At 41.0% G+C, this 22,241-nt stretch overlaps 1 protein-coding gene across 2 annotated transcripts in view; it reads left to right on the top strand.

The window, feature by feature from the left end:
- The window catches only part of LOC109929158 (probable ATP-dependent RNA helicase DDX41), a 47,457-nt gene extending 33,074 nt beyond the window's left edge, over positions 1 to 14,383 (top strand). For both annotated transcript variants that reach the window (XM_048610783.1, XM_048610784.1), the window contains 6 exons: positions 3,940 to 4,011; positions 6,156 to 6,252; positions 8,704 to 8,853; positions 11,733 to 11,804; positions 12,548 to 12,658; positions 13,849 to 14,383. In XM_048610783.1, coding sequence (XP_048466740.1) covers positions 3,940 to 4,011; positions 6,156 to 6,252; positions 8,704 to 8,853; positions 11,733 to 11,804; positions 12,548 to 12,658; positions 13,849 to 13,985 — 639 coding nt within the window. In that variant the 3' untranslated portion in view covers positions 13,986 to 14,383. The remainder of the gene's footprint in view (positions 1 to 3,939; positions 4,012 to 6,155; positions 6,253 to 8,703; positions 8,854 to 11,732; positions 11,805 to 12,547; positions 12,659 to 13,848) is intronic.
- Positions 14,384 to 22,241: the final 7,858 nt, after the last annotated feature.

Below are 22,241 nucleotides of genomic sequence, written 5' to 3'. Positions count from 1 at the left end.
CCAAACCAGAATATTGTGGATACTAGAAATCTGTTTTGATTTGATTGGATTTAATTTAATTTGATTTATTGTCACGTATCTAAGTACAATGAAAAGCTTTGTTTGCGAGCGTACAGGCAGATCATAGGAAGCAAGAACATACAGATCATAGGGTGCCTGGACAGAGTGAGGTATACAAGTTACACTGCAAGATCAACATTAACAAGATCAACATTGTTTGAAGTCAGAGAGTCCATTTATCAGTATAATAATGGCAAGGGAGAAGCTGTTCTTGAACCTGTTGGTGCATGTGTTCAAGCTTCTGTATCTTCTGCCTGACACAATAGGTTGTAGGAGAGCATTACCATGGCGGGAGGGGTCTTTGATGGTGTTAGCAGCCTTTCCGTGGCAACGAGCAGTGTAAATGGAGTCCATGGATGGAAGGTTCGCTTCCATGATGTTTTGAGCTGTGCACAACCTTCTGTAGTTTCTTAAGGTGCTGGGCAGAGGAGTTGCCTTACCAGGCCGTTATGCTCCTGGATAGCATGCTGTCTTTGGTGCATCTGTAAAAGTGGTACGGGTCCTTCTGGACATGTTGAATTTCCAGAGCCGCGTGAGGAAGAAGAAAGTTGTTGTGCCTTTTTGACCGTCACATCTATGTGGGAGTCCAGGACAGGTTGTTAGTTATCATCACTCCTAGGAGCTTGACGCTCTCAACTCTCTCAACCTCTGAAATAAAAAAGAAAATTCTGGAAATGTTCAGCATATCTGATAGCATCTGTGGAGAGAGAAAGATAAATAATGGTTCAGGTAAATTTGATGAAGGGTCCTTGACCTGTACAGGTCTGTTATAAAGCAGAGATCGACCCTCGAAAACTACAACTGAGGAGCACCTTGTCATACAATCTGTAAGAGGAGTGTGAACAGTGGTATAACCTGCTTTTCAGTAACTTCTAGTGGTTAACTAAAACAAATCCTTGTCACTCACTTTACAATCAACCAGCAACAATTTATTTATCCCACTGTAACAGTGAACAAATTAACTAAAATATTAACAAACTGAATAAATCCCTTCTAACTACTAACTATTCCCGAATAAAACAAGCTTCTAATAATAGGCTGTTCCAATAAATACAAGTCCCACTCTGAACAACTTCATGTTACAATTTGAAAATCTCTTGCTGGAATTTGCAACTGGAAAGATAGCAGAAGCACTGCAGTCAGAAAAATATTACAGTTGAGGAAATATCCAGAGAGCAGATGATAGCTCCTTGAACACCAGCCGGATTACATGTCTTCCGGAATGCTCTGTGCCTTCTCTGTCGAATGTTCTGTCAGGAACACCTGCTCCTTCAGTTCTTCTGTCAGGAATATTAACTGGTTGTGCCATTGGTACGTTTAGTTTTTCTTAGACGGTGCTTTCTCTAAGACTTGGAGAAACCAGTGAGAGCCAGCGATTCTCTCGCGAGCTGTTAACTCTAGCATATGGCAGTTAGTTCTCCTGTCTTTGCCCAATTGCCCCCTCTTTTATACCCTTGATGACATGTCAGTTTCTTATAATAGGATTGGTTCTGTGTTGTCAAAACCAGCAGATTTATATTTAATTGGTCTTTGGTACCTAAGTGCCTGGTTCAAATTGATTGGCTAAATTCAAAACTTGTCTTGGAATCAAAACAGAATTGCTACTTGGCCTGCTAACTGTACAGCCTTTTGATACAAATGTTTCGCTTTGGGTGTTCTCTGTACTTGCGGACTTTCAAGCTGCTCACAGACTTTTTTTAAATCTCTAAGCATAGAGAAAGCACATCATCTTTTAAAAGGACCACACGATGCTTTCCCCCCTAGCATTTTACAAGCACCAAATTCCGACTTCCTGCCTCCCAATCCAGAGGTACTCTACCCAAGTTCAACAGATGCACCTACTAAGAGTTTCTAGCTTGTGCTTTATTCCAGAAAATTCTCCTGTTCTTGTCCATCTGCTAAATAAGAAAGATGTATTATTTCACTGTTAGTTCTGGTTTAGTGGAGTGGGTGTCAATTTGTGACCTTTAATTCATCCCTCTTGAGTCAAAACTTATGGGATCAGATCCAATCTCGGGACTTAAGCACAAATTTTAATGCTTAAACCAAGGTCGTCTCTTCTCTCAAGTTAATATGAAAATTCAGTGGCATAATTTCAAAGACCACAGGAGTCCAGGCCAATATTTATTCCACAGTCAACATCATTTTTGAAAAATTGGGTGTCATTGGTGGCATCAGCATTTATTGTCCATCCCTAATTGCCTGGAGTGCAGTTAAGAGTCAACCACATGGTTGTGGATCTGCACTTGCATGTAGGCCAGGTAAGGAGGCAGATTTCCTTCTCTATAAAGGACAATAGTGAACCAAGTGGCTTTTCCCTGACAATGAGCAATAGTTTCATGGTCATCATTAGACTCTAAATTCCAGATTAGTACCGAATTCAGATTCCACTATCTGTCATGGTTGGATTCAAACCCAGGTCCCCAGAAAATTACCTGGATCTCTGGAATAATAATGTAGCGATTAAACCACTAGGCTATGACCTAACCCTCATGAATTTATAATGAATAAGAAATATATTTACCAAATAATAATAACTATATTTTGAACATCATTCATTGACTCTTTTCTATGTTTTACACAAAAAGATATATGTATTCAAATCGAGTTCAAGTCCACACTTGTAATGAGAGCTTTATTTTAGTTAATCACATTCCATAAAACTCACCCTGACAGATTACTAGCTTCTCATACATCCAATTTACACCAAATTGACCCTGAATTAATATATTCATCACCTGTACCCACATTCTCAGGTCTCCAGGGATTTCTTCAAACCAGATTAGATGATAACATTCCATTCTTTTTTCTTTCGTTCTGTTCTATACTTCCCACTCCTCTCCCTGTCCCAAGATCTCATTATCATGCACCCTTCACCACCTCATCTTGCACACATCTCTTACGTCTTCCACCCTGTTTTTCTTTGGCGCTACTCTCCAGTCCTATCATTTTTGTTCTTGTTTGCTTCTTTCTGTCTTTCTTGTACTTGTTGCCAAATTATTGCGTTGGCCAATAAATTACCAGACAACTGTTTCCAAATTTCCATTCATGTTCTTCCCTGTCTATTTCAGGCCATTCTTTTAAAGAGCATGCCTTTTTCTGGCCACCGCCTCAAATATAGGATGTCTGTTCTTTCACAGTATGGCTCTGCAACCAGGCCATGCACCTCTGAGGAGCTAAGGATCCCTTTCGGACCTATATATGTTTGAAAATGACGTGATTTCTTGCATTCACTCTAAAACTTTTGAGAGGAATTAAGGAGTGGTGTGTAAGATTAACTTAGTTCTTTTACATAACCTGTGATTCTGAAAAATCTTACACAGCTCACATTGGTACAAAATGGAAGGCAATGGCCTAGTGGTGTTACCACTATCACCTAGTGGTCGACTGTTAATCCAGAGACGCAAGCATTGTTCTAGGACCCCAGGTTCCAATCTCATCATGGCAGATAGTTGAATTTGAATTCAATTTTAAAATCTGGAATTAAGAGTCAAATGATGTCCATGAACCCATTGTCAATTGTTGGGAAAAATCCATCTGGTTCACTCTTGTCCTTGAAACTGCTATCCTTGTCTGGGTTGTCCTGCATGTGATTCCAGACCCACAGTAATTTGGTTGACTCTCAGCTGCCCACTCGCAATTAGGGATGGATAATAAATGCTGTCTTAGCCAATGATGCCCTCATCCTGTGAATGAATAAAATAAAACAGTCTCTCCTTTTCAAATTGATGGTGAGGCTAGAGGATTACAGGGGAATTGGATAATGGGGTGTTCATATTGAAAACTTTAAGCCATTGTGCCATGACATTTCTTCCTTCAGTGTATATCTTTGGAGTGTTGGTCAACATGAATGACAAGCTAATGTCTTCTTATGTTTAGGAAGTTGAATATGTGAAGGAAGAAGCTAAGATGGTGTACTTGCTGGAATGTCTGCAGAAGACACCACCTCCGGTAATTGACTTCACCATTTCACTCTAGTCCAGTTTGGCAATTAAATCCTTTTGTGTCATGAAACATTCCACTCAGTAATTCATGAGCATTATGGCACAATATACAAATACTCCTGTTGTTACCAGTGTGGGATGCATCTGTCAACTCTCAGGCATAGGAAGAACACGTTGCTGACCGATGGTCTTCAGTTCAGTATTCAAACTGCTGTACCTGCCCTGGGAGTGAGTGTTTGATGGAACAGTGCAGAGATAACTCTAGCCTGTATATAAGTTATACTGCTGTATCTCCCCAAGGAGTTTTGCTGACTGTTAGGAACAGGGACAGAGGGATATGTGGATTCATATATATGATCTTTTAAGAGGTCAGGACATTTTGAGAGCTTAATGAGTGAAGCATATGGAATCCTGGGCTTCATAAATAGGAGTTACCAACACAGAAGTGGGGATGTTAACAATGATCCATTTATAAATCTCTGCTTACACCTTAGCTACAGTATTATTTCCAATTTCGGCCAAACCCTTTACATGTGAAAATATTTTGCAGGGTGCAGAATGGTTCAAGCAGTTGGTAATTTTTAGCTGCAAGGTTAGGTTGGAGAAGCTAATGTTGCTGTCTTTGGAACAAAAGAAGTTGAGGGAAAATCTGATAAAAGCATAGAAGATCATTACCAGGTTAAAGCGGCAAGGTACTCAAACCCTGTTTCCATTAGCTGATTGTACAGAGACTTGTGCTGGTGTTTGACTTGGGGGTGGGATCTTGCAGTTGAGTAGAATGCTCACAAATCAGCTGCCCCTGTCCTTCTGAGCTGTAAGAAATTGTGATTTGAAAGGTTGGTAAGCTGCAGTGCACCTTGTTGAGATGACTCGTTTTTGCTTATTTATGTATACTTCGCTCTATGTGTGTTACTTGTCTGTAAAGTCTTCTGTGCATGTGTAAATATAGGAGGTATGGTTTGTAAATTTGCAGATGACATCAAAATTATTGGTGTAGTAGAGAGTGAGGGAAGTTACCTCCGAGTACAATTGGACATTGAGCTGATGAGTGGCAGATAGAGTTTAATTCAGATAAATGTGAGATGTTGCATTTCGGTAAGAAAAGCTAGAGCAGGAATGAGACAGTTAATAGTAGGGCCCTGGGGAGTGTTGCCAAGCCAAGAGACCGAGGGTTGCAGGTCTACAATTCTTTAAAAGTGGAGTTGCAGGTAGACAGGGTGTTGAAGAAAGCGTTTGGTACGCTTGCCTTCATTGGTCTGTGCATTGAGTATAGGAGTTGGGATGTCATGGTGTGGTTGTACAGAACACTGGTGAGGCCACTTTTGCAATACTGCATTGAGTTCTGATCTCCCTACTAGAGGAAAGTTGTTGTTAAACTTGAAAGGGTTCAAATAAAATTTACAAGGATGTTGCCAGTATTAGCAGGTTTGTGGTATAGGGAGAACCAAAATAGGCTGGGGCTCTTTTCCGTGGATGCTGCGGGGTGACTTTATTGAGGTTTATAAAAATGAGGGCATGTAGAGGGAGAATAGCAAAAGTCTTTTTCCTACGGTGGGGAAAGTCCAAAACTGGAGGGCCTAGGTTTAAGGTAAGAGGGGAAAGATTTAAGAGGGACCTGAGGGGCAATATGTTTTCACGCAGAGGGTCATGCATGTATGGAATGAGCTGCCAGAAGAAATGGTGGAGGCAGATACAATTACATCATGTAAAAGGCATCTAGATGGGTACATGAATAGGAAGGATTTAGAGAGATATGGGCCAAATGCTGGCAAATGTAACTAGATTTATTTAGGATCCCTGGTCAGTGTGGATGAGTTGTATTGAAGAGTCCGTTTCCGTGCTGTATAACTCTATGACTCTGTGTACGTGTGTGTATGACTCTGTGTACGTGTGTGGGTTTGTGAATAGTAGAATGATATGGTTTGAGATACTAAGCTGTTCACGTGCCCAAACTTGCAGTCTGAGCTTTCTCTGAGAATACGAGCAGTCTCTGTTTCTGTTTCCATTCTCCATTGCAGAAACTTGGCCAGGAAATATGTATTTTTATTTAAGCTGTGAATTCCCGAGACATTGTGCCAAAGTGAAGAGAACGGGGACTTGTAAAGGCTGAGAAGATTGGTGTCTAATGGCCAGCATTGATATACATTTTAGGTGTTGATATTTGCGGAGAAGAAAGCTGATGTGGATGCGATTCATGAATATCTGCTCTTGAAGGGTGTGGAGGCTGTTGCTATACACGGGGGGAAAGGTAAGCTCCAGCATAGACTCTTTATCCTCATAACTCTACTCCACTAGGCATTATCTTCGGAAGAGATGGAGAAAATAATGAGTTGGGTCAGCTTATACTTCAGTATAGGGAAACTCTAACTGAGAGTGTAACGTTCTGTGCAAACGAGACAGATTTCTTCACTCTGAAACACTTCAGTGCGTATATAATGAAAATAACGACTGTATTTTATCCAAGGGTGAGAAATTTTCACCATGTTGTGGAATTCCAACTTGGAATTCTGCCATTTTAATTTTTTGATAGTTGCCAGCAATGTGGCCAAAGCCGGGAGGAGACTGTCTGGAAAATTTCTACCAATGATAATAGTGAGAGCATACTTTGGAAAGCCATCACTCTTCCCACTTAGGGGTTTGCTGTGCTCGTGGCCACTTGGTGGAACTGCAGGATCTGGCAGACCCTATGGAGTGGTAGAGGAGCAGAACCTGAATCAAATTCAGCAGGCAACAGGGCATGAAGCTGTAGGGACAAACGGGAGGTCAGTGAAGCCTGAATCTCAGCTGGTGGGACAAGTGGAGGGATGACGGGCTTCATTGTGTCTTGAGTCATCAGGAAACATGAAAAAATGGATGCAACTTACAAGTATTTTCACTACAGGTTATAAGATGTGCTATATTTACATGATTCCTTGTTGCAAAAAAAATTTAAGACGATTTTGTGTTCCACCATCTCTGGTTATGCTACAGATGACTTTACGTTTTATTTAATGGTTATATAACAAATAATGAAAGGCTGTATTTTAAATTTTATACGGTTACATGATGAACAGCTGTACGTTAATGATGTTGTTTTGGTATTTCCTAGTGTTGTTTCCATAATTCACTTTTCCATTTCCACATCTGTCTGGCGTTTCTGAAGTGAATGTACCTGCAAGGGAAATTTTTTTAATATTATTTCACAGATCATATGTAAAATAGTGATTGTGTGAGTATATTATCAATGGTTAGTTTGATTTGAAACTGCATGAAGACTGAAGCTATTTTTTGGCCTCCATCAGAAAACTCTGCTTTGTCCCCCCTGACATGGTCAGAGACTGAAACTTACTGTTTGCAACCTTGGCATTGTAACTGACCCTGAATTGAGCTTTTCGCTCCATACTTACTCAATCCTTACATCGTCAATGTCCACTCCTGATATTGCCTAACTCCACCCTGACCTCAAATCAAGCACACTGAAACCCTTATTCATACCACTGTTAGCTTTGGATTTGATTATTTTCGTGGTTCCTTGGTTGCTGTCTCAAATTCCACCCTTCCCTTCTGAAACTTGGGTTAACAAAATCCTCCCATCCATATCATAATTTGCACTAATTCTTATTCCCCATCATTCCTGTGCTCAATTCCTTACCTTGGCTTCCTGTTAAACAGCATAAATTTAATATTTTCATCCTTAAATATTGGTAAAAAGAGATAAAAATGTTAAACAGTTTTTTTGTTTTTGAGCAATTTTTATCTTGTTTCAGATATTCCCATCACATTGCCCTCAGACTTTGTAATCTTGTCCAGCTCTATAACCTGTTAAGATAGTTATGCTGATATAATTCTGGCCTCTTAAGCATTCCTGATTTTAATTGTTCCACCATTACTGACTGTGTCTTCAACTGCCAAGGTCCTGAGCTGTGGAGTTCCCTTTCTATGCTCTTCATTTCTCTACCCTGTTCTCTTCCTTTAAGACATTACATAAAACCCTACCTCTTCGACCATGAACTTGGTCATGTGCTTTAATGCGTGACTCTGTGTCCAGTAATGTTTGATAACACCCTTGTGAGGCTCCTTGGGATTTTTGAAGAAATATTCCTGGAATGTAGGTGTTACTAGTTGGACACCATTTATAATCCTTCCCTAATTTTTTTATGTTGAAAATTCAATATTGATACACATTTTGTTGCTGAGTTTGAAAGTCTTCCATTCTTCATCAAATAGGCCTCAGAGTTTGATTTTTTTTCAGGGAGCCTGTGGTCTAGTGGTATTATCGCTAGATTATTAATCCAGAAAATCAGCTAATGTTCTGGGCGCCCATGTTTAAATCTTGTCATAGCAAACGGTGGAATTTGAATTCAGTAAAGAATCCAGAATTAAGGGTCTAATGACCATGAAACCATTGTTGATTGTTTAAAAAAAACCCATCTGATTCACTAATGTCCTTTAGGGAAAGAAATCTGTCATTGTTACCTGGTCTGGCCTGTATGTGACTCCAGACCCACAGTAATGTGATTGACTGTTAACAATTAAGGATAGGCAATGAATGCTGGCTTGGCCCACATCCCTTGAGTGAATAAAAAAAATTAGCTGATATTGAAGGATGTTTGGCTTGTGTATGGTAAAATGTGCCAGGGAAGATTGATGAGCATAAGCTCATCCTAATACCACAGCTTTATAGCAACTGATTGAACAATCTAATATGATTTCTTCCTAGACCAGGAAGAGCGGACAAAAGCCATTGAGGCATTCCGAGAGGGGAAGAAGGATGTTCTTGTGGCAACTGATGTAGCATCGAAAGGCTTGGACTTCCCAGATATTCAGCATGTTATTAATTATGATATGCCTGAAGAGATTGAGAATTACGGTAAGAAAAGTTCCCTATTCTAAAGGTGCATTAGTGAACACACAGGTTATTGGGCCCCTTCGAATCTCGTATTAGTTTAGTCAATTGCAGCTGTGTTTTGTCTGCTGTTTAATTACAACCTAGGAGCTGGAGGAGGCCTTCGGGTTCATACCATGTTGCATTTTCATCATGACTGCACCTCAATTCAGTTTTCTTGCCTTTGCTCCATGTCTATTGGTACTATTTTTGTACAAAAATCTGTACAATTCAGTCTGTAAATTTCAGTCATCCCAGAAGAAATGTATGAGAGAAAATGGGTTCAGAGTAAACTCAGATTACCAGAGTTTCAAGAAGGATGTAGAACAGGAGAGATTAGCAATCATGAATACAGGCAAGAAAAGTTATAAAGGATATTAAGAAAATGGCAGCACATCAAACAAATATTTAGCATCTGCCTGCACACGGTAGGAGACGCAAAGAAATATTGGAAGAACCTCGGGTCAAGTGAGAGCGAGGAAATTAAAGTAGTTCATTACAGTCAAGAGCGGTACCAGAGAAGTTACTGGGACTAAAAGCTGACAAATTCCTTCGACCTGATGACCTAAATCCTAGGGTTTTAAAAAGGTGGCAGCAGAGATGCATTGGCTCCAACTTTCCAGAACAAACCCTATGATTCCAGAATAATCCTTATGGGTTAGATAGCATAACCGCACTGTGAGAGAATCTTAACAAGGATGGGGGCAGTTGGAAGTTTATAATATGATTAAACAGTCAACAAGATTTTATAAAAGGGAAATCAAGTCTGAAATATCTTGTAAGAATGTTTTGAGGTTTTAGTGTGTCAAATAGATGAGGGGGACCAATGAATCTTTGTATGTAGATTTGCCAGACTCGGGATTGGTGAGTATTGTTTTAACATGGATTAAACATTTCTTAATGTTTTGAAAGGCAGGCTGTAACTAGTGGAGTACAGCAAAGATCAGTACTTAGACCTCATTATATATAGTCTATATCAATGGGGGGAAGTAAGTGTAATATATTCAAGTTTGCTGACAATATAAAACCAAGCAGGGCAACAAGCTGTGAGGAACATACAAAAAAACTTGCATTTATGTTAGAGCCTAATGATCTAATGACACTCAAAGCACTCTAAAGCCACAAGTACATTTCAAAATGTATTCGTTGTTTTCAAAAACCAAAAACTAATTTACTGTCACGAGCAGCAATGTGATATCACTAGAAATTATTGTCTCTGTTGTTTATGTTGACTGAGGGATAAATATTGCCCAGGACAAGGTGATACATTACTTGTTGTTTTTTGAAGTAGCACCATGGAATCTTTTACACTGACTTGAGAGAGCAGACAGGCCTTGGTATAATGTTTCACCTGAAAGATAGCACCACCAATATCTCACCACTCCTTCAGTACTGCACTTAGTGTCAGCCTGGAGTTGATGTTAAAGTTTTTATATTTCCAGGCAAAACCATCGTAAAATTAGAATAGGGCTATCAGGAAGTACACAAAGAAGTAGAAATTAGGACCACTTTGTTCATTTGCACCACTCCAAATATTTCCTGAGGAACAGGCATACTTGCCTTAGAAGTGTTACAACAAAGGTTCACTGGGTTGTTTCCTAGGGTTGTTCTATGAGGGAAGGTTGAGTAGAATAGACATTCATTTTTGTGGTTTAAAAGAATGACAGCTAATAATTTTGTATGTAAGGTTTTTGGGGTTTGTAGGATAAACACTGGCTGAGAATCAGAAACATGGAGTCACAGTCTCAGCATAAGAGTTTGGCCATTTAGGACTGGCATGAGAAATTTCTTCACTATTAGGATTGTGCCTCTTTTGATTTTTGTTCCCTAGAAAGCTGTGATTTTCAGTCATTCAGTATCATTGAGTAAATTCATTGCTAAGAAATATTTTTAGATTAGGAAATCAAAAAATATGGAGATTGGAAGGAAAGTGCTGTTGAAGTTGAAGATCAAGAATGATCCATTGCATGGTGGAGAATGCTCAAAGGGCCTGTATAGCTGCCTCCCATTTCCTGTGTTCTCCATGGGTTTGTCCATGTTAAGTCCCATTATTTTCTCCATTCCCATAGTTTAACCTTGCATTAAAAGCAGCAAGTTCTTCCCTTGAATTATTTTAGATTTCCTTGTATTATCCATTCCAGTACCATACCTCTCTTTACTATTTACCACTTTTTCTTTAATATTTGTAAAACTTTCATATTAGCTTTGATATTTGCCTTCTAAATCTCTTATTGCTTGATGTTTTATCCCTGTTTTGCACTTTATAACTCTCTCCATCTCCTAGGCTTCAGTTGTTGCTTCCGTTAGTGTAAAGCTTTTAGCTGGATGATACTTCATATTATTTTTTGACCATGGCCGCTTACTGCCATGTTCTGTACAGTACAAAACATGTACTGTTTGATTTTACCTCAAATGTTTTCCATTGTCTGTATGATTGCAATTAACAGCTCAGCCCAGTTTACTGTCAGCAGTTTATTTCTTATCTCATCAAAGATCGGCTTGCTTAATTTAAAATTCTTTGTTTTCTCATTTCTTCCACCGAAACATAATTGAGCTCCTTCTGGATTTTTTTCAGAAATCATGGTAAATTAAGGAGTAGGATATCACTGTGCTTAATGGTATAAGTGGAGCTTAATGCACAGCTCCCTGGGGATTTGACTGAAGCAGACTTTGGTACGTGAACATATATTCACATATAATGCTTTAGATGCCAGAGTGTGACAAGTCAAATTCAAATAAACTCCTTCACTCAGTACACTTTGCCTGTATGATGCTGATCTTTGTATTGATGATGTATTCTACCAATGTCTGAGTCACTTTGTTTCTGAAAATCCCTTCAATCCGAGCACATCCTTTATATTCAGTTCACAGAATTGGACGTACAGGACGATCAGGGAAAACTGGGATAGCCACAACATTCATCAACAAAGCATGTGGTAAGTTTTTCTTCATTCATCTTTTGACTGGTGTGGAAATGGAGACAATGCTGTTGATGTTATTCTGCATTAAAAACCTGCTATCCAGCCAACTAAGCTAACTGACCCCCTTTTTGGAGTAATTATAGGCAATAAACACACATTGTGCTGTCCAGAGAACAGGAAATGAGTGAATACAACCTCAGAAAATTTTAAACAGACTTAACGCTGTTCTAGTGAAGGTTTGAATTTATTTTGTTTGAATGCTTTAATTCATTAATCACAGCCCTTGGTGCATTTCCATTCTTGGCTAAGTCACTGCCCTCAGTCTGGCTGGTAGGGAGGAGATACAATGACCAAGGATTCAGGAGGGCAAGGTTTTCTACTCTGACACTCTGTCTCACATTACAAATCTCGTGTATGTGAAGACAAGGCATGGACAAAATCTATTTTGGTTGCAATGCTAGCACACACATGCAGCCTGCACACTGTTGTATCTCAATTGATGGATAGATTGATCATATGAAAGATGAGTGTTGCTTGATAGCCCGTTTTTGTGAAGCTGCACTGTGGCCAAGGGTGTATAAATATTTAATAACCTGTGAATAGTTTGTACTGTAACTCTGCTTGGTTGCAGTCTTGTTGCATTGGGCAAACTTGTATACGTATTGAATATACTGGGGGTAAAAAAAACTTGATGTATGTTCTTAGAGTGTATCAGTGCATTTTCGTGTTCGTGAGGCTCACTTGTGTATGTTTCACAGATGAGTCAGTGTTGATGGACTTGAAGGCTCTGTTGCTGGAAGCTAAGCAGAAAGTCCCACCTGTTCTTCAAGTCCTTCAGACAGGAGATGAGACTATGCTGGATATTGGAGGTATGTCAGCTGTAAATGGCAAGCAGCTTTAACTGTTCAACTTTCATTTGTCCAACTTGGAAAAGCCAGATATGATGTCTTGCACCATAATCACCCTTCACATCTGTAGAGAAACACAGCAGTCATTCTATGCATAGTAAGATTCCAAGAGATACTGGGCTTTGAGTGGTGTACCATGAGGCTGTGCTGAGAGAAGCTCATTTCCAGTGATGACTAACAGCTTCATTTTACACTTCAGAAGATCTGAGTTTTTCAAAACTAAATTTCTTCCTGGTATCTGTACAAGCTCCGCACACTGGCTGGCCTCTGCTAATGAGGCAATGAAACCAGTAATGAAAATCTCCTCTTTTATTTTGTTTTCCTCTGTCTCCCTTGCGGAAAACACCTGGGCTTTCTGCATTCCTCAGCTAAAACCAAGAATTATAATGTTGGGCCTTATAATACTGGCATGATTTGAAACAATACATTCTGCCTCTGGAATTGGTCTGATGATCTGCCTGAGAGAGGAAATTTACAGATCGATTTGCCTTCTACTGTTTAATTTAAATCCCTCTTCTGATCTAATAGTCTCAGAATAACGTTGATGAAGCAGTCCAAAAAATTGTTTACGTTTCAATATGTTCAAACACGCCTGTTGAACATGTTGGGTTCCATACTCTGGAGCAAGAAACACGTCATTGAGAAAGTTGCTTTACGTGAAATTTGCTAATAACTCCCTCCCACTCAAATGACACCCTCTGACCAATATCATCTTTGGTGCCATACCTTTTTCATACTCCTGATAGTCTACCCCAACCATACATTCCAGTCCCCCTCATGTTTTCTACCATCATCACCCACCCCTCCTGTCCACCACTCTGCTTTCCCTTGTATTTCCTACTGCTTCACTCACAGCATTGTCCACACTTCTTCCCAACCTGCTTGAATATTTTCCATGTGGCTAGAGGCAGCTTAAGGCTGTTGGATAAATGTCAGTATTTCTCACTGATGTAATACCTCAGCAAAATGCATAAAGAGCCTGTTGATTGATTGTAATATTTAGATTTGGTCATGCTGCTGATGGCTCGTGCTGCCTCTGAGGCAGATCTTCCTGTGTAGGCAGTATTTAAATCTATGCTGCATGAGCTCCAGAGAGATCTGATGGAAAAATGTTTGCTAATATTTGTGTGGAATTCTGATTCTTTGTGCAGGTGAAAGAGGCTGTACTTTCTGTGGTGGCTTGGGCCATCGTATCACAGACTGTCCGAAACTGGAGGCCATGCAGACAAAGCAGGTCAGCAACATTGGACGGAAGGACTACCTGGCCCACAGCTCAATGGACTTCTAACCCTATACATCCCAGTACAACTGGCAGCTTCAGGAATGAATCTGTGCACTGCAGTTCGAGAGAGGATAAAGGATCCTGTTCAGCTCCCTGCATTTCCCAAAGTTGTCTTTTTTAATCCAGCTGAAAGCACATTGATTCATGATTTTAAAAGGGAACATTTCATTATTGCAGAACACTTCAGTTTGTTGAGCAGTTTGCTACCGTATTTGAACATGAATACCCTGATGAACAAGGATCGATTTTGGTCAACTGCACCTTAATTGGATTTCTGTAAATGAGATTTTGCTTTACATAGTCCACAGTATGATTATGGATGCCTGTGGTGATCCTCATTACTGTGTCAGTCGACTGACCAAGATAGTAATTGTTGAAAATAAAGACTATTATTTCTTAAATAATTTCTTCAATGTCTTGGACTACCCTCCCCATGTTTTATAAAACTGCTTCCTACTCCAGATTGTCCTGGAATACAAAGCTAACACCAATTTGTCTTCTCCATGAGCAACTGTTCTACACGCATTCATACACGTGGAGCTGTCCTCTGCAGGAATAAGGCACATGTCCAAGCATTGAGCCTTTTTGAATTAAGCAAAAGCATGGTGGACAATAGTTCCCTGGTGAATTCTATGGAAATTTCTCAACCTATCAGAGCCAACTTCTCAGCTACCCAATATGGGTACCTCCAACAGGGTGACTTACTTGAAATGGCAATCCTTATGTTACTTCCCATAACAAAAGAAACTGGATGTGGATATCGCCGTTTTGAAGAATTCAACATACATTTATTACACCTATCATTTACATACACTACATTCCTCAGGCATGTGTGTCCGGGCTTAATATTAGATCACATTAAAATAGGAGCATGCTTCTAGTACAGTTACATGCTTCAAATTATCCAAATTAAGTTGGAGTATGAGATCTTTATAGCCTCAGGTCACACACTATGATAATATATGCACTTCTCTGAAAAGTATATAAACATGCTGACTGTTAAACATAACAAGCAGCACCTTGAACAAATGCAATATAAATAGTTGCTTCCTCTGAAATTTGGTATTTTTGCATCTGTCCTGATGAGTGTAAGCTGAAAAGCTTCAACATCATATCTTTTTTGTTGAGAAATATCAGAATATTTTGAAAGGCTACAGACGGAAAAGCAAATTAAAAACAGCCTGATTTGAAAGCTTTGATCGTTCTGTGATTATCACAGAAAATAACAAAATTAAGAGAAAAACTGCTGGGTGAGAAGTGTAGAGCAGAGATTAATAAACTTGTGTGAGGTTGAGCACAAACTAGAGAAGACAAAACATACAGAATTAAAAGCTGCGATTAGTTAAAAAATCAGAAGGATGATGCAGTGTCGGACAAAATAAAAATAAAACTAATGAGCTGGCTTTTGTCCAAGCGATGTTCTTAAATAGTCAGTAGAAGACCAGAGAACAGCTGACAAGGAAAGTAGTCATGAGATGTAGCAAAGCCAGATTCAGGAACTGAAATAAACCTAAATGGATGCTGAAAATCTGAAATAAAAACAGAAAATGCTAGGAACACTTTGCAGGTTTGGCAGCATCTGTCAGAAGAGAAACAGCATTAACAATCAAATCTGTAACCTTTCATCAAATTTAGGTATTAGAACCCTAGGGCTCAATTTTCCAGAGTGATGATCTCTCCGATTGCAACTCCTGGCATTCTGTTCTACGGAAGGACTGAGTTCCTTATTTCTTAAAGGAGATTCTAATCAGATTTCTTTCAGAAATATAGAGCTGTACTTCAATTCTAACAGTTTTTTCCTAATGCACAACTGAAGTGGAAAGCCATAGCCCTTTACACTGGCGTTAACTTCTAACAGCCACTGTCAAACAAATAGCGCATTAGTGTGATGTTAGGAAGGGTAGCACGTGTAGGGGTAGGGTACACTCCAGCTGGGGATGGGGGTAAAATGCCAAATGAGTAGAGTTTTTACAGTCTGGAAGGATACCCTTTAGGTGCCAGTCAGCAATTATCTATCTATCAATTCAAATCTTATTTTCGGTGTAGAAGACTATTGGGTCCACACTGACCCTCCAAAGTGCATCCCACCAGACCCACCATATCCCAAGCCTGCACATCTTTGTGACTGTGGGAGATAGCAGAGCACCCAGTGGTAACCCATACGGACACTGGGAGAATAACAAACTTGACACAGACAGTCTCCTGAAGCTGGAATTGAACCCAGGGTCCTGGCACTGTGAGGCAGCAATGCTAACCACTGTCCTGCCTGTTCTTCAGCACTTGGCTGTAGCTTTTTATGCTATGATGTTTCAAGTATTCATCTAAATCCTTCTTCAAGGTCTTCAGGCTTCCTGGTCCTGCCATCTTTTTAGGCAATGAGTTACAGAGGTTTTTATCCCTCAAATCCCTTCTAAACTTCTTGTTTCTTACCTTAAAACTGCGCCCCCAGTTATGTTTCTCAGAGCTTGGTACATCTCAATCGCATCCGACCGCCTCCCGCCCCTCAGCCTTATCGGCTGTGGTGTCCCTTCATGACTGAATTGCTCCAGCCCAGGCAACTCCACTATTCCCTCTCTTGTGCAATCACATCCTTCCAATTGCGTGGCAATCAGAACTGCACACAGTACTCCAGCTCTGGCCTAACATTATACACAGCTTCATCATATTATCCTAGCTCTTGTGTTCAATGCCTTGACTAATTAAAACCAAGTATCCCAAAGGCATATTTAACCATCTTATATACTGTCCTCCAGTCTTCAAGGATCTGTGCACATGCCAAGGTCCCTCTGATACTCTGTACTTCCTAGGTCCTACTATTCAATGCGTACTCCCTTGCTTTGTTCATGCTCCCAAAAAGCATCACCTCACACTTCCAAAATTAAAATTCCATTTGCCATTGTTCTGTACATCTGACCAGCATTTATGTCATTGCGTGGTGTAAGGCTTCACCCATGCTATTTAGCACATCACCAATTTTCGAGTCATCGGCGAACCTACGGATCATACCTCCTACATTCACGTCTAGTTCACTAATGTACACTACAGTGAGCAAGAGACCTAGCATTGAACACTGTGCTACGCCCGGCTTCCAGTCACAAAATCATCCTTCAACTATTACTGAGACAGTAGGAACTGCCGATGCTGGAGAATCTGAGATAACAAGGTGTAGAGCTGGATGAAGGGTCTCGACCCGAAACGTCAGCTTTCCTCCTCCTCTGACGCTGCTTGGCCTGCTGTGTTCATCCAGCTCTACACTTTGTTATCTTCAACTATTACCCTCTGCTTCCTGCCAATATGCCAATTTTGGATTCAATTTTCGAAATGGTGTTTATTTTCTTGAGTGTTGCTGGAACTGTGGCAACTTATCTAGATAAATGAAGAGTATTCAATCAGTAAATGCTTGATGGGATTTGGAAAGCCAGGGAGTCACTGTAATGCCACAGTATTCCCAGCCTGCACTTATCACCACAATGTTTATAAGTCTGGTCCAGATAACTTTTTTTATTTTGAAAATATACTTTATTCATTAAGGTATTTTTACACACATACATAGTCACTAGAGCAGTTCGATTCTATACAGTCTTTACATATGTAGAACAAACAAATCCAACACATTTCTTTCTTATACAAGACTATATTTACATGCACCTGAGGAACCAGGAAGGTCCAATAACTGAATTTAACCAATTTGGCAGATGGTGGTCTTCCCCACTGCGCTTTGGTGGCAGCTGCCCCGTGCTTTAATGCATCCTTCAGCACATAGTCCTGGACCTTGGAATGAACTTTTTTTTTAATTTCAAAAATACCTTTAGTCATCAAAATATCTAGATACATACATAGTCACTAAAGCAGTTTGGTTCTGTACAGTAGTATATGAAGTAACAACCATTGGAGTTTAACTCTATCCAGCAAACAAACCAAAGGCACTTTTTTACTTGTACAGACTATATTTACATATATCTGAGGCATCGGGAGGGTCAGATAAGCGAACGGATCCCCATTTAACTATGACGACAAACATAAGATGGTGGTCTTTCCCCACTGTGTCTTGGCAGCAGCTGCCCCACACTTCAGCACGTAGTCCTCGACCTTGGAATTTGCCAGTCTGCAACACTCAGTTGAGGTTAACTCCTTGCTCTGGAAGACCAACCAGTTTTGGGCACACCAAAGAGTGTCTTTCACCGAGCTGATGGTCTTCCAGGCACAGTTGATGTTTGTCTTGATGTATGTCCTGGGGAACAGACCGTAAAGCACAGAGTCCTGCATCATGGAGCTGCTTAGGATGAACCATGACAAAAACAACTGCATCTTTCTCCAGACGTCCTATGCAAAGGCACATTCCAGAAGGAGATGTGTGAGAATCTCAACCTCACCACAGCCACTCCGAGGGCAATCTGCAGTGGCGCAGAGAATCTGGGTGTACAAAAAGGCCTCACAGATAGTGCCCTTCTCATCACCAACAAATGATGTTTTGGTGTTTGTTGGTAAGTTCTGGTGATGAGGCATTCTGCCAAATGACTTTGACAGCCTGCTCAGGGAACAACCCCACAGGATCCACCCTCACCTTTTCCTGCAGTGTCTCAAGAACACTACGTGCTGTCCAATTCCTGCTGGACTAGTCGTCAAAGATGTTTCCCTTTGCAAATTTCTCCCCAAAAGACAGGTGGTACAGAATGGTCCAAATACTTGCAGCATTACATGGCAACGAGGCCAGTCCCATCCTTCGCAACACTGGGGACAGGTAGAATCTCAGTACATAGTGATACTTGGTATTTGCATACTGAAGGTCTGCAGCTTAATGCAGCCATACACAAACGTGGCCATCAGAATGAGGAAAGCATTGTGTATGTTCTTCCTCCCCCGTTATCCAGAGTTTTGTACATGGTATCCCTGCAGACACAGTTCATCTTAGACCTCCAGATGAAGTGGAAGAAGGCTTGGGTGATTGCAACGGTGCAGGTTCAGGGAATGGGCCAGACCTGCACCAAAAGCCCAGTTTCTGCCTCACCTTGGCGATGCACTCCTCCCAAGATTTTGCGCAAGGTACGGCCCCCCCGAACCCATATTCCCAGCACCTTCAGATAACCTGTCCTGACCTTGAAAGGGATAAAGGATTGGTTAGCCCAGTTCCCAAATAACATGGCCTTATTCCAGCCTTGATTTACCTTGGCTCCCAAGGCCACTTCAAACTGATCACAGATGCTCATGAGTCTATGCACCGACATCGGATCCCAGCAGAAAATGGCGACGTCATCCGTGCACCGGGAGACTTTGACTTGCAAGCCTCTGTTGCCTGGAATAGACATCACTCTCATGTCACATTCTTCCTGATGGACTCAGCAAAGTGCTCTAGACAACACACAAACAAGGCAGGAGAGAGTGGGCCTGCTAGCCCTGCCTGACTCCAGATCTAATTGGGCAGCTTTCTGATTCCCACCCATTAATTGAGACTGTGCTAATGATGTTGGTATAGGGCAGTTGGATCCAGTTGCAGATTCCCTCCCCAAAGTCCATTTTGGACAGATGTAGATGTGTCATATCCTGTCAAAGGCCTTCTCCTGGTCCAAGCTGATGAGGCAGGCGTCCACATCCCAAGTCCTGCACATAGGCAATTGTATCCCTGTAGAGCACAAGGTTCTCTCGATACAGCACAGGTTTGGTTGGGGTGAATCGCTGATCCCAGAGCAGACCTGCCCGGTTGATGATGATCTTAGACAGGATTTTGTAGTTTACAATCAGCAGTGAAACTGGTCACCAATTTATAATTTCCTTCCTCTCTTCCTTTCTACTTGTAGAGAAGAGTGATGATACCTTTCCTCATGGATTTTCACATGCTTCTTACCAGAAGCTTACTGTCATACGCCTCCAACAGGTACTGACCAATCGAGTCCCACAGAGCTGAATACAACTCTGTAAGCCATCACTTCCGCGAGTTTTATTCTTTTCTAAGGACTCGAGGGCCTTGGTCAGCTCATCTCGAGATAATGCTGGTCCAGCCTCTCCTGGCCTGGGACACATGCATTAGCAGAGGCCATAGATCTGGTCGGCTGGTAAGTGAAATGGTGTTAGGCCAAAACCTGCGTAAAGATCCATCAATTGCAGCTCAGCTCAACTGACGATCCTCCAAGTTCTGCTCACAATCACAATCCAGCAATGATCTCAAAACCTTCTGATTATGAAAATTCTCAGCTCAGACCTGTCCTGGGAGAACCACCTTCTGGATCATGGTATCTGCCCTGCCAGATAAGTAACAGAAACTACACATGTTCCGATCATTTCTTATTAATGGAGAACCAGACATGCTGATAATGTGGAGTACTATCAAATGTCAAGGTGCCATGATTAGATTCTCTAATGTTGGAAAGGGTTATTGTCTGGTATTGTTTTGTGTGAAGCTAGTTATCAGCACAAGGTGGAATGTTATCCACATCTTATTCTGGTTCAGTGGTCTGTGCAATTATCGGTGAACATTGACACTTCCAACTTTATGACTGAAAATGCGTGGGCTTAGGACATCATTCCGAGGAACACTTGCAACTATACCCTCATACTTGGATGATTGGCTGTGAACAACCACAATTATTTTCTTTAGTAGTGTTCTGAGGAAGGGTCACTGGATCCAAAACGGTAACTCGAGTTTGTCTTCTCAGGCGCTGCCAGACCTGCTGAACTTTTCCAGCAATTTCTGTCTTTGTTTTTGATTTCCAGCATCTGCAGTTCTTTTGGTTTTTAGCTTCTTCAGTGCTAGTGATGACTTCAACCAGTGGACAGATTCCCCCCTCAAGATTTCCCTCAACTGGTGTTCGACATCAACATGGGCTCGAACTGATCCTAAGGAAAAGTTCGAGTCACGGACGTCTGCCTTAAGAATTCCTGATGGATAGTAAGCAGTTCTCTGGAATGATTGAAAAGGAAAAAATAGACAGTAGTGTTGCTTGCAATGGCCTGTGCAATGCAGTACAAGGGGAAGGATTCATGGCATCATTGTAAGTTCTGTGCGCTGGTTTTCCGGATCTCCCGGACTGCGTTCTTCAAAACAGTAGTTTCCTTCTCACTGCAGCATCTCGCAAACCTCAGGATGCATACGAGCATGCGTAGTCAGTGCCACTGTTTGAATACCATACTTTCTTTTGCGCCATGCATTATGGATACTCAGTGTCACCATTACTGCTATCTATTTTTCATATAGATACATACTCATTGAGAGGGGCGATTTGCGTGGATGTTCAGGGTGTTTACCTCGGTTCAGTGGATAGCACTTTTACATCTGAGTCAGAAGGTTGCGGATTTAAATCCCACCCTCAGGACTTAAGCTCAATAATTTAGATTTGCAGCGCATTCCGGAGGAAGTGCAACACATTTAGACGTCCCCTCTTTTCGAAGAGAGGTCCAGTCGAGGTAGAGTCTGCCTTCGCAGATACGACGATTGTGATTATCAAAGTTTCTCTCACAATTGCTAATAAAAAAACCGCTGGCAGAAACTGGCCCAGAGGAGACTCAATCTTCAGTAACATTTACCAACAGTGGGCAAGTTATCTGTCCGGAGATACCACATGACTAAATTCCAGGAACACATTCGAGAATTTGCAATCGAGGGAGACCGTGGGTCTGAGATAAAGGAAAAAGTATTATGTTGATAATGAGAAGAATTGCTTGAAGCCAAGTTCAAGGAACAAAGTTATCATGGGGAAAACTGAAAGTATTTTGAAATAAAACCAGAAAGTGCTAGAAAAAACTCATTAGATCAAGCAGAATCTTTGGAGAGAAAGCAAAGTTAACGTTTTGGGTCCAGCGACCCACCTTCAGAACTGAAGGAGAGAAAGCTTTCAACAGTGCACCCGTATGGGGAACTGCATAATCACTGTAATCATTTGCTGCATTAACTGCACGCAGACTCCAGAAATTGCTGCGGTTTCATAGAGGAAATGACAGAGAATGCTGGCAGTTTAACTGTCACTACTGGCACAAGATTCGCATCATTAACTTACAAAACAAAACGAAGTCTGTTGTCAGATACTGTGTGCTAATGCAGAAATTAATTGTTTGCATATATGTCTGTGCACACATTTAGTTAAATGTTTTGGGGAAATTCTATATTTATATCTGTTTTTCTATGTTGTGTGTGTGTTGCACCTTCATATGTCGATTGTATGTAGATAGCAATGATTTTGAAATTTTCCGACCAGAAGCCGGAACGGGTCACGTGACTCGACCGCCAACGGGTGACGCCGCTGCTCCGTGCACGAGCAGCTTCCACGCTGT

This window comes from Rhincodon typus, chromosome 23, assembly GCF_021869965.1.
Source record: "Rhincodon typus isolate 14 chromosome 23, sRhiTyp1.1, whole genome shotgun sequence".
Classification (NCBI taxonomy): domain Eukaryota; kingdom Metazoa; phylum Chordata; class Chondrichthyes; order Orectolobiformes; family Rhincodontidae; genus Rhincodon; species Rhincodon typus.
The sequence above is the reverse complement of the archived record's forward strand: the minus strand, read 5'-3'. Positions and strand labels throughout refer to the sequence as shown.